Here is a 13,854-nt window from a genome sequence, read left to right as displayed (position 1 = left end):
GTGTGTGTGTGTGTGTGTGTGTGTGTGTGTGTGTGTGCGTTTGTTTGTGTTCGTATGTATGCGTGTGTTTGTGTTCGTATGTGGTTGTTTTATCATCCGCTAGTCGATTCGTGCAGTGAGTTTGGGTTTCAATTTTTAGCGCTTCTTGAACTTTATTTTTGTGTTTAATTTTATTTTTGATTTTAAACATCTTTCAGAAATTTTATTTTCAATTTTTAATTAATTATGCTGCTTCTTTAAAATTATTACTGCTGCTGCTGATGAGGATGATTTTGAAAACGGTTTGAAGACGATGATCACACACACACGCGCACACACACAACACGCACGCACGTACACACGCTCACATATAATTACAAAAGTGTCTTAAATTGGGTTTTATCGAGTTTTTATACCTTTTCCCATAATTTGTATAAAATAATTTTCTTTTTTTCCTCAAACGAGTTATTGTATAAAAAATTTACACTAAACTCTTTGCCTAATCCGTGTGCTACTACTTAGCCACTCAGTGTTGTATCTACATCTAATTCATACATGTGCACCAATTAATTTTAGGGCGGGCCATATTTGATGAACATATCATTATGGGAGGGGGCCTTGCTTATTGTTTCTTTTGTTCATTCATTCATTCATTTGTTTATTCGATGATTGATTGGTTGATTGGTTGGTTGGTTGGTTGGTTGATTGGTTGGTTGGTTAGTTGGTTGGTTGGTGGGCTGGTTGGCTGGTTGGTTGGTTGGTTGATTGATTGATCGATCGATCAATCGAATGACTGATTGATTGTTTCATTCATTCATTCACTTTTTTATTTTTTTATTATATACATTGACGATGTAAATATTATTCGCTATGTCTATCATTTTTAATTTTGTATAATTAAATTATAAATAATATTATTATATATATTATTATTATTAACATTTATCGACTGTTATCGTCTTTATGTTTGCCCTCTTCTCCATGTTGCTTTTAATTTATTTATTCATTAATTAATTCATTACATCATTGTCTTTATACCATAGTATTATTAACTACACTTATAGGTTAGTAATTAGTAATTTATTGTTAGGATGGACTTGATACATTTACCAGTTGATGGATTTCTCAAAATTTTTACTAACTTATTCCTGAAATGTGTGTTCGTCTGCTTGGTTGCATTAACACCTGCCAGCTTAATTAGTTAGTAGTAATGTAGTAACAATACTTTTTTACGTTACATCGATGTCTATTATTATTATTATTGTTATTATTATTACTGCTATTTATTATTATTATTATTATTTGTTATAGTAGTAGTCGTAGTAGTAGTAGCAGCAGTAGTAATAATAATAAAGTAGTAGTAGTAGTTGTTGTAGTAGTACTACTACTACTACTACTACTACTACTAGTAGTAGTAGTAGTAGTAGTAGTAGTAGTTGTTGTTGTTGTTGTAGTAGTAGTTGTAGTAGTAGTAGTAGGTAGTTTATTACGATTATAATTTTTTTTTCATTAAAATTTGCTTGTCTTTATTTTGCATGGGCATAATTTATTGTGAGGAAAAAGTGAAGGAAAAATATTTGGTAGTTGCTAGACCGGTGTTGTTCTCATTCTGTCGTTATAAAGTTAAATACTCGTACATGAATGAATAAATGAATGGTGAATGAATGCATGAACTGAAGAAATGAACGAATGAAGGGTTGATCTCCAGCCTCCAACGTTACAATTGCTGGATCAAGCCTGTCTGAATCAACAAGTCTTAAACTTCTAGGGCATTACTCTTGATCCGTCTCTAACTTTCAAACTCTCAAACTTCTGCTCTCTTCAGAATATGTACATTACATTATTTGCTCTATTGAATCGGCGTCTGTTTGAGCAGGCCTTTGGCGGCCGTGCTGACATTCGTTTATTCGGGCCCCTCTGACGCTATGCATAGGGCACTCTTAAATTACATTATTATTATTTATTATTATTATTATAAATTAACGAAATAAATGACCAAACTAAAATGATGGGCAATTATTCCGCCTATATACGGACGAATAACTATATTTGAAAGAGAGAGTAGACGAATTAATGACTGAACAATCGATCATTCATTAATTCAGACAAGTGAGTCAATAATTGTGTGTGATGTCTGCCTGTCTATTTACGTGCAGTAAAAAGTAGCTATCGAAACACCAGTATATCTTTATATTAGTAATATTAATATCAATTTCTCACCATACACAAACACACACGTACACAGACATACAAACAAATACACCCAAATGCACACATACACACACACACGCAGCAAATGATGCATTAAATTGAACCACAAGATTTAAAAACTAGGCTGTCGAATGCTGGCTTTGAATGTGTCTCTATCTACGCGTAGCTGAACGTAATATATCCAGAGTGTATGCTATATATTCATTTCACAGTACATGCTATAGGTGGTTTATTATTTGTATATAAATGTTAAAGCTGGATATTGTATATAAAAGTTTTGTTTTTTCAAACTGGGCCATTGTAATATTCAGACCGGATTGGTTGTCGGCCAGTTTATGTCATCAACTTGCTTGATGGGTTTTTGACGGTTTTTTGTGAGGTTGACTTTTAAACAACGCCCCATTTGCCTGCCTGGCCTGGAAGTTTTTTTAAGATCTAGAGACAAAATGCCCGCCAGTTACACAACTGAAAATGTTAGATTATTGTTAGATTATTATTATTTTATTATTATTATTATTTTATTTTATTGTTATTATGCTATCTTTTTATAAGTTTTTTTTTCATTTTTTGGAAAATAGAAAAATTTTAATCCAACTAGATTATAATAACTAAACCAATTAACTATTTAAACTCGTATACTGTATAATAATAGTATAGATAGTTGATTGATCAATCATATCAAAAACACATACACAAACACATATTACACACACATACACATATTAAACACATACACATATTAAACACATACACATATTAAACACATATACATATTCAACACATACACATATTACACACACATACACATATTAAACACATACACATATTTAATTACACATACATACAGCATATACACTGAAATAATCAATAAATAATAACCACATTATCACATTTCACTGCTAGGCTCATATTATCTCATTGCATTTATTTTTAGCATCATTTTCTTGTTGCTTTAAATATAAATTTACAGATAGGATGGATATTGTTTAGTTAGATCTTATATAAAAATGAATACAAATGTTTGTAAACGTATAACACACACACACACGCGCGCGCGCGCGCGGACGCACACACCCATATATATATATATATATATATTTGGTAAGATAAATTGAAAAGACAAACTTAAAATTGATTAATGTATAATTCATAAAATACTGCTTAAAATATGGTCTCCTTCCAACACGCACACACACACACACACACACACACATATATATATACATATATATATATATATATATATATATATATACTACATATAGTGTCTAATTAATTCACTTTTCAATTCAAAGGTTATAGCAGAAATGAGTAACTATTGTTGCATTGCAAAGATGCTGACGACGACGACGACGATGGTGATGATAACGATGGTGATGATAACGGTGGTGATGATAACGATGGTGATGATAACGGTGGTGATGATGTGGCTGATAGCGTGACGACGACGATAATGATGATGATGTCATCATCATCTAATCATCATGATCATCATCATCGTCGTCAATGATATGATGGTGGCTAAGATGATGATAATACTTATGACGATGATGATGATGCAGACAATGATGATGAAAGTTTTGATCGATGTAGTAGCGATGATGATTAGAACATGGCACGCACACGCACACACACACACACGCACACACACATACACACACAAATACACACAAACACACACGTATGTATAACTGTATAATTAATAATCTGTTTCTAAACAGATCATATTTCTCTGATATATTTTTTCATTTATGCGAAGAAGTTTTAAAAAGTTACATGATGTTTAACTTCATCAGCGTTTGATATATTCCTTTAGGTTTCAATCATTCTGATATGCAACATTAAAAGTCATAATTTTATCTCATGATGTGATGACGACGAGGGTGATGGTGATGATGATGATAACGATGATGATGGTGGTGATAATGGTGGTAATGATGATATTATGATGATGATGATGATGATGATGATGATGATGATGATGAAGATGATGATGATGATGACGGAGAGGATGGTAATGACAATTGTGATGATAACAATGACGATAATAATAATAGTAATAATAATAATAATAACAACAACAACAATAATAATAATAATAATAAAATAATAATAATAGCCCAAGTAACAACAACCAAAATAATAATAATAATGAGAAAAAAAGTTAAAGTCTTCAAATGATTTCATTCATTTTTCGGAATGATAGTTTAGAGACACTACCACAACTGCTAGGAATTTCTAAATGCCTAGCTGCTTTCGGAACTGAAGAGACAATTTGAACTCTATTGTTATGCTGCGTGCTACCTTTTGCTACCGCTGAACAACTGATGCCACTCAAAAACTATGGCTACTACTGTTACTACTGCTGTCGCGACTTCTCCTACTACTACGGCCGTTTAAAACATTTTATATTGCCGGCAAAACTTCAAAAATCGGTGTTGGTACAGACAATACATTTAAAAAGCAGGGGTGGGCAAACATTTTGCTGTGAGGGCCGCATTGAAAACTATTTTATCTTTGAAGGGCCGCATATGTACTTAAATAGCGAATTTTTTCGACCCGGGGGAGAATTTTTTAAGATTTGTGGCTTTTTTGGTCATAATGTCTGGCTGGCCGAAGTTTGCTTACCCCTGCTTTATTGCGTATTGGTAATATAGTTTCTGGGTATTGCCAACAACCCTGACCACTATTGCAACAACAACAACAAATACATCTACTACCACTACAATTATCATCATTATTATTATTGATATTATTATTTTATTATTATTATTATTATTTTATTATTATTATTATTATTTTATTATTATTATTTTATTATTATTATTTTATTATTATTATTATTATTTTATTATTATTATTTTATTATTATTATTATTATTTTATTATTGATATTATTATTTTATTATTATTATTAATTTTTCCTATCTTTCTCGTTATTATGTTTAGATAATTTTAATGCGACTTCATATTATTTACAAACAGCAAGGGCATAGTTTAGAGTTCAAAGTTCAACTGTCATCATCTCTTCCATGTAAATAACTATCATCGTCATCATAAAGTTCAATGTATCAAATCAACACAGCAGAAACAAAACAATACTAAACTTAAATATATGTGAATATCATCTATCAAGATATCCATATATCTATCATCTACCAAGATGATAGATCGGTACTGCATGAGTGTGTTACAAGGTACTAGTGATCTTCTCAGAGCTGGATTTAAGGTTGTGGATACCCTGGAAGAAGAGGAAATGAAGCCCTCTAATTATGTGTTTGTATGTATGTGTGTGTGTGTGTGTGTTGTTTTTAATTTACGTCAGTTGATTTTTGTACTTTTGTTATATATATATATATATATGTGTGTGTGTGTGTGTGTGTGTGTGTGTGTGTGTGTGTGTTGTGGTTATATACATGTTACGAGTTTTATGTGACGCATATGTATGTATATTTAATTTATAGCGTTATTTGATATAAGGAATTGTAGTAAATTATTTTGTTAAGTTTTCAGTTAAATTTTGTTTGGATCTAAAATGGTCATTAATAAACTGTTAATAATACAGTTTAATATTATTTATTTAATAATTTTTTCATTCATTTATTCATATATATTTTCATTCATTTTTCGAAAAAAAATAACAAAAATGAAGTAAAAATTACGGGATACACGTTTTTGGAGTAGTTGTTAACTTGAAGGCAGCTAGTTTTATCCCCACAACTATCATCTGACCTGATCATTATGTGGATTATATTTTATTTACATTACACTTGCTATGACTATGGGTTTTTACGAACATGCAAAACATGTAACACTTTGTACTCGCAATATAGTATGTCTGTGATATCAATTGAAATGTATATATATATATATATATTCTATGCTACAGATGGACGGCTAATGAATGATTGTGTGAAGCTAACATAAAAACACACACCTTCACTCACACACGCACAGACACAAACATTCACTCACACACGCACGCACACAGACACACATACACACACACAAACAATTACATGCTGATATACTTGCATACGTAATAAACCGAAAATTCGGACACACTGAAATACCTCTGAAAAATTACACATTACAATTGCATAGTTGGACAAGGAAGTGAATGACGACACATGAGGAATTTAAAAAAAAATAGAAGCACATACACAGACACACATATGGGGCGTGACACACACAAACACACACATGAAACAAACGCGCGCACACACGGATCATATACACATCAACATGCACCTAGTTCAACATATAAACACATATACACCGAAAAGAACAAAGGGCATTTTTCTTAAACCTTAAATTCAAAATTTGTACTACAAATTCATAGATGTACACTGACATTCATCAACACGCACACAAACAAAATGTAAAAAAATACAATGAATAACTTGAAGCACACGTACCGACAGATATATACACACATGCAAGCAAACCTACTAGCACAACCACACATAAATATGTTCAACCACACAAAGGAATACAAGGAAGGCTTGAAAGTGGCGATCATCGGGCAGAGTCAGTTTGCTGTCGAAGTGTACAAGCTGCTGAGGAAGAATGGACACCGAGTCGTCGGGATATTCACCATTCCGGATGTTAAAGGGAAGCAAGATCCGCTTGGTCAGTGTCTGTGTGTGTGTCTGTCTGTCTGTCTGTGTGAGTGTGTGTCTGTGTGTATGTCTGTGTGTGTGAGTTAGTGTGCGGATGTTAAAGGGAAGCAAGATCCATTTGGTCAGTGTCTGTGTGTCTGTGTGTGTATCTGTCTGTGTGTGTATTTGTGTGTGTGTCTGTGTGTGTGGTCGTCATCTTCACATTGTCATTATCGTCATCTTCTTCATCATATCAGCTCAGATCGGCCAGACGGATGGAGTGTCGGTGTTTAAGTTTGCCAGGTGGAGGAACAAGGGAGTGGTGCTACCTGAGGTCATGGAGACCTACAAGTTGGAAATTTCATTTTTATTTCTTTTTTGAAATTTATTTAACATAAAAGTTTATTTTATAGTAATTGATGTCCTCTTTCAAGTATAAAGAACTTTCTAATTTTACATAAGACGTTACGGTAGTTTTTTTTTCATTTCTCTAATTTAGCTAAAAGTTGTAATTGTCATTATTATATTTTTCTTGTGCTTGTCTGCTCGAAACAAATTTTTGCCCCATTTTTGTGGTGGATATTATTTAGAATCATCAATTTCATGGATTTCTATTTGTCTTTTTATCGTTTGTACGTTAAATTTCATTTCATCATCTTTTGATCATCATCACATCATTTCATCACCATCACATCATTTCATCACCATTTGACCACCATCGCATTAGATCCTTGGATGCTGACTTGAACGTCTTGCCCTACTGCAGTCAGTTCATTCCAATGGAAGTGATCACCCATCCGAAGCACCAATCCATCATCTACCATCCGTCCATTCTTCCAAGGCATAGAGGAGCTTCTGCTATCAATTGGTTATTGTGACGATGTGGCAATGATGGTGTGATAGTGTTGTGGCGATATGATACAAGATGAGACGTGATATAATGATATGATACTTGGTGATGATGACGCCGTGATGAAAAGTTTTTATGAATTATTCTTATCATTTGACCACCATCATCTTCATCATGATCCTAACTCCTTAATATTTTCTTTCATTTCATGATAAAACATCATTTTATTTACTATCACAACATTGATTGATGATGGTGATGTTGTTGTTGATGATAACAAAAATGATGCTGATGGCTAAGACGACGACGATGATGAAGACGATGACAACGATGATATATACCCAACCCAAGGACCCTAATACACGGAGACAAAAAGGCAGGTCTGACGGTATTTTGGGCAGACGACGGCCTAGACACTGGCCCCATACTCTTGCAGAAATCTTGCACTGTTGAACAAAACGACAGCGTCGACTCGCTCTACAACAGATTTTTATATCCAGAAGGCGTAAAAGCTGTTGTGGGTACATTGTGGTTGTTTTTAAATTGAAAGTGATAATTATTTAACATTATTTATGACGGTAATTTGCTTTATTTATGATCATAATTTGCTTTATTTATGATCATAATTTGCTTTATTTATAATTTGTTTTATTTATGATGATGATAATCATCGTCATCGTCATCGTTACCATCATCATCACCATCATCGTCATCATCACCATGGTGACCAGGGTGAGGCAGTTGAGCTGATAGCTTTAGGTCAGGCGCCAAGCATCAAGCAGACGGAAGATGGCGCAACCTACGAACCAATCTTAAAGAAGGAGATGGCCAAGGTTCATTCGTTCATTCATTCATTTATTCATCTACCCATTTATTCATTCACTGATTCATTCATTCATTTTTTCGTTCATTCATTCACTCATTCATTTATTCATTCATTCATTCTTTTTTCCATTTTAATCCGCCCTTGATACATTCAGTTGTTCGTTTATTCCTTTTCTCAATCATTTGTTCATTCGATGTTTGTGTCTTGTTCGTTCATTTGTTTATTCGTTCATGAGACAACTTTAACGTGAATGGCTAGATTTAGTTGTGAATGAATGAATGAATGAATGAATGAATGAATGAATGAATGAATAAATGAATGAATGATTGAATTGAGGATTGTTTGGATGAATAAGTATAAAAAACGTTTAACGGAATGAATGAACGAACGGATATACGAACAATCAAACAAACAAACGAACGAACGAACAAACCAGTGAATAAACAAATGAATAAATAAATGAACGAGTGAATGCAAAAATATTATCCAACAATTCAATCGACTCAAGTTGGATTTGAACCTGGCAGCGGAGAGCATGCACGATTTCATCAGGGGGTGTGACACTGTTCCTGGAGCGTGGATGAATATTAATGAGCAGGTGGGAGGAGCCTATTTCTTTCATTTTCCATAATTATGATAATCATTACTATTCAAAATAATTAACTTCTTCTTAAATTAATTCCAACAACAAACACACACACACATACACCCGCGTGCCCACTCACGCACAAACCCACACACACACACACACACACACATAGCACGTAACTTCAACATGTAACTCTATTTATATATCCAATCCATCCATCCCAACAGCACACATGTTGTATGTGATAGGAGGGGGTCACTTAACATTCGTACCCGGTTACTGCAACAACAGCGCCAGCCACCTTAACCATTAGGCTATCGCACTGTCCATATTTTCGCCCAACGACCTCGACATAATCTTTCGTGTATATAGTAATTGAAATGAAAACTAAAAAGGCCTTATTGTTTTCCACCAAAAAATCAATCCACAATCCATTTCAAATATGACATAAAAAAATCCAGAAAATCTCTTTGTTCGGATCGAAACTTTGGACGAAAAAAATTCCCACACGCGGTCGCCAGTTCGATATTGATGGTGCCTCTGACGGGAGGAAGGCCATCGTCACCAGTGAGGGCATGGTCATTCCCGATGCTTTCGGGAAAGCGGTTATTAGGGATTTGGGATGATTCACGGATTAGGGATTAAATAGGATTTAGGGATTGGGTTAACGTTTGGATTAAAGTTTAGGATAAATAATTTATTAGAGACTGGAGATTGTTGATTGTGAATGATTTTGGGATTGCTAATTTAGGATTAGAAATCCGTGATGTTTCTAAATCATAGTTGTTGATGGTTAGAAATTACGGGTTGATGGCGGGAGTTTGGAACGTGATGATGATTAGTGAATGGGGATTGTTTTTTTACATTTCCAGGTCATTGTCTCTAGACTTCAACTTGAGAGTGGGAAAATGATCCAGGCCAACAAATTTGGTGAGGTTGATGAAGTCGTCGCTATAGAAATGACCTCAGACGAAGAGGTCATAGTTCAAAATGTCAAGGTCGGATATTTCCCACATTAACTTCTTTTCGCGGTTATTTTATGTATGAATAACTCAGTTAGTATGAATGACTGAACTTTAAAAAATCCTCGATTTTTGTTGTTATCTTTGCATGGTCGGCTTTAATTATATGCGTTGACAAGTTAGCTCAGATGGTAGGAGAGCTACATCTTGAGTTTTTCTTGCTTTAGTTGCTACCCTGGTTCAGACACTGTTTGGTGGTCGAAACTCAATAGATCGATCTTCTTATTATTATTTTTATTATTATCATTATTATTACTGTGATAATATGGAACACGATTTGAACATAATTTAATGCTGACTCTATTTCTCTTTGTGCCCATTTAAAATGTATGGCGAGCATTGTAGGTTATCTATATAATTAACATTATTAGTTTTATTACTTTAACTCTATAATTACAATGTATGTTTAAAAATGATAATAAAAGAATGTTTTCATTATTAATTGTTTGTATTTGTTATAATTTTGAATAAGGGTGTGTGGAGAAGAATTCTGAGTCTTGGTGATGTTGACAGTGAAACGGATTTTTTCAAATCTGGCGGTGGATCCATGCAAGTTGTTAGGTGGCTGTTGTTGATGGTGGTGGTGGAATTCATTGTAATCTCTAATAATTCATGATAATCTTCAATAATTCGTTGTAATTCACGTGAATGCATGCACTTAGATTGGTTGAAGAAATAAAAAGTCAACTAACGAATGTCGACCTGCAGAATGCAGACGTGTACATGAACAGCACTTTCGACGAATTCATCAAGTGAATTAGTGAATTTTGGATGAATCGATGGATGATTTGATTGCGGCTGGATGAATGCATGGATGAATTGATGAATGAATTGATAGATGGTTGGATGGATTAATTAGTTAATAAATTTATGGATAAATGGATAGATGAATTGATGAATTAATTAATGGATAGATAGATAGATTAGTTAATGAACGAAAAGATGGATGAATGGATCGATGGATGGATGGATCGATGGATGGATGGATCGATGTATATAAAATCAATGATGAATACATTAAGAATGGATTGGCGCGCTATTTGTAGATTAATAGATGGATAGATTAATTGAATGAGTAAGTGAATTAATAAGTGAATAAAAAATAAATGAATTAACGAATTAATTATTGATTGAATGAGTAAGGTATATTTTTTTTTATAAATAAACAAATTTCGTTGACAAAAGAAATGTTAATTTGATAGGAGAATGAATGAATGAATGAATGAATGAATGAATGAATGAATAAATGAATGAATTGGTTACAGGTTAGTTGTCATGAAAAATCGAGGCATCTCATTGGAGAAAGAATTTGTTTACGATTCGGTGAGCTGATTTGAGTCATCATCACAAAAATCCCTCACTCACTCAGTCACTCACTCAGTCACTCACTCAGTCACTCACTCAGTCACTCACTCAGTCACTCACTCAGTCACTCACTCACTCACTCACTCACTTACACTCACCCACATCATCATCATCATTATTATCGTCCTCACCATCATCACCCCACCCACCAGATCGAGATGATGGTGAACAATCGTGCCATCAGATTCCCCCACCAACTCTTCATCAACAACGAGTTCATCCACTCATCTGACAATTCCACCTTCAACACCATCAATCCTGCTACTGAAGAGGTTAACATTTGCTTAAATGTTGGTTGGTGACTGACAGACTTAAACACACACACACACACACAAACGCGCACCATCTTACACTTTTATGAATGACACGTGGGAATGTCTTCGAATCGGGTTACCTCAAAATGGGGGAATACATCCTCAACCGCTACGCCATTTCACTGATTTTTAATTCATACCAGATTTGATTTGTCTCAGTTTTATTTTGTTAGTATTTTAAATCTTGATATTATTAATTTGTGTCACGACTCACCCTCCATTCTTACGCATATAATGAAACGACAATTGTGAAGAGGACGACGATGTCTTTGCAGTCATCACAATGTTAATGTAGGAGTCAGTGGCGGGTCAAGACAACTTTTTAAATTTTCACGGCGGCGGGCAAAATTTGTGATAATGTGGCAGCTCATTACGATCAATTTTTGGTCTATTTACACACAAAAACGGCCCTTCTTCTGATTTCTATTAAAAAAAAAACTCCTCGCAACAGACCCGCCACTGTATGCCTGTAGTTACTATTAAGCATGACGACTAAGCGAATAAGGTCACAGAAAATAGCATAATTATTAACGTATGGACGTAAGTTCAGTTGTGTCCACTTTGCAATCTCTTGACCTCGTGACCTGATTTTGAATTTTAAATGTAGGTCATTTGCAAAATTGCAAAGGCCACAGTTGATGACGTTGAATACGCCGTTGAAGCTGCTAATGTTAGTCTGGTTGGGTGTTTGTTTGTATGTTTGTTTGTATGTATGTTTGTTTGTTTGTATGTATGTTTGTTTGTATGTTTGTTTGTATGTATGTTTGTTTGTATGTATGTTTGTATGTATGTTTTTTTGTATGTTTGTATGTATGTTTGTATGTACGTATGTTTGTCTGTCTGTATGTTTGTTTGTATGTTTGTTTGTATGTATGTTTGTTTGTATGTATGTTTGTTTGTATGTTTGTTTGTATGTACGTATGTTTGTCTGTATGTATGTTTGTTTGTATGTATGTTTGTTTGTATGTTTGTTTGTTGGTTTGTATGTATGTTTGTTTGTTTGTATGTATGTTTGTTTGTATGTATGTTTGCTTATATGTATATTAGTTTATTTGTATAAATAATGGTCTTTCAAGCATCATTTTATACAAATCTGTCTGCGTGTATTGGCCAGCACAAGTGAATGTTTCGCTACTTCTTCTCAAATGTGTGTGTTCAGTGTGACTGTACGTTTCTTTAAAATTTATTTGAAAATTTTCATCTGGTTCATGTACGTCAGGAAGCATTCGAAGGCGAGTGGGGAAAGATGAATGCCAGGGATAGAGGCAAGCTGATGTACAGGTCGGTCGGTTGGTTGGTTGGTCGGTTGGTTGGATGGATGGTTGATTGGTTGGATGGATGGTTGATCGGTTTGTTGGTTGGTTGGTAGGTTGGTTGGCTGGTTGGTTGGTTGGCTGGTTGGTTGGTTGGCTGGTTGGTTGGTTGGCTGGCTGGTTGGTTGGTCGGTTGGTTGGTTGGTTGGATGGTTGGTTGGTCGGTCGGTTGGTTGGCTGGATGATTAGAGATGGTTGGTTGATTGGCCATTTAATTTTTTGATTATATTTATTATTTGATTATTTATTTGAATAAATGTTTAAAAGGAATGTTTGAAGAATTTTTTGAACAATCAGTTTATCAATTTCGGCTGAAAACAAACAACCAGCTAATCACAACCAACCAACCACAACCAACCAATCACAACCATGCAACCACAACCAACCAATCTCAACCATGCAACCACAACCAATCAGATTGGCGGAACTAATGGACGAGCATAAAGAGGAACTGGCGATACTAGAGAGCCTAGATTCGGGGGCAGTGTACACCCTGGCCCTGAAGACCCACATCGGGATGTCCATCGACTCCTTTCATTACTTCGCTGGATGGTGTGACAAGATACACGTCTGTCTGTTTGTTTGCCTCTTGCGGTCGACTGGTTTGATGGATGGATTGGTTGTTCGATTGAATTGGTTAATTAGCTGATGAATTGGTTCTTTCATTCATTCATTCATTCATTCATTCATTCATTCATTCATTCCATCATTCGTTTATTTATTCATTCATTCCATCATTCATTCATTCATTTATTCGTTCATACATTCATTCGTTCATTCATTC

At 34.4% G+C, this 13,854-nt stretch overlaps 1 protein-coding gene across 1 annotated transcript in view; it reads left to right on the top strand.

The window, feature by feature from the left end:
- Positions 1-6,662: 6,662 nt before the first annotated feature.
- The window catches only part of HELRODRAFT_108094 (hypothetical protein), a gene marked incomplete at its 5' end in the record, with an annotated part of 11,791 nt that continues 4,599 nt past the window's right edge, over positions 6,663-13,854 (top strand). The window contains 15 exons of the mRNA XM_009030747.1: positions 6,663-6,822; positions 7,049-7,142; positions 7,519-7,659; positions 7,993-8,158; positions 8,373-8,474; positions 8,976-9,065; positions 9,518-9,661; positions 9,929-10,054; positions 10,551-10,639; positions 10,741-10,830; positions 11,344-11,401; positions 11,596-11,715; positions 12,365-12,427; positions 12,977-13,038; positions 13,488-13,692. Coding sequence (XP_009028995.1) covers positions 6,663-6,822; positions 7,049-7,142; positions 7,519-7,659; positions 7,993-8,158; positions 8,373-8,474; positions 8,976-9,065; positions 9,518-9,661; positions 9,929-10,054; positions 10,551-10,639; positions 10,741-10,830; positions 11,344-11,401; positions 11,596-11,715; positions 12,365-12,427; positions 12,977-13,038; positions 13,488-13,692 — 1,710 coding nt within the window. The remainder of the gene's footprint in view (positions 6,823-7,048; positions 7,143-7,518; positions 7,660-7,992; positions 8,159-8,372; positions 8,475-8,975; positions 9,066-9,517; positions 9,662-9,928; positions 10,055-10,550; positions 10,640-10,740; positions 10,831-11,343; positions 11,402-11,595; positions 11,716-12,364; positions 12,428-12,976; positions 13,039-13,487; positions 13,693-13,854) is intronic.

The sequence above is a fragment of the Helobdella robusta genome (genome assembly GCF_000326865.2).
Source record: "Helobdella robusta unplaced genomic scaffold HELROscaffold_7, whole genome shotgun sequence".
In the NCBI taxonomy this organism is placed as follows: Eukaryota; Metazoa; Annelida; class Clitellata; order Rhynchobdellida; family Glossiphoniidae; genus Helobdella; species Helobdella robusta.
This window is presented reverse-complemented; position numbering and strand designations above follow the sequence as displayed.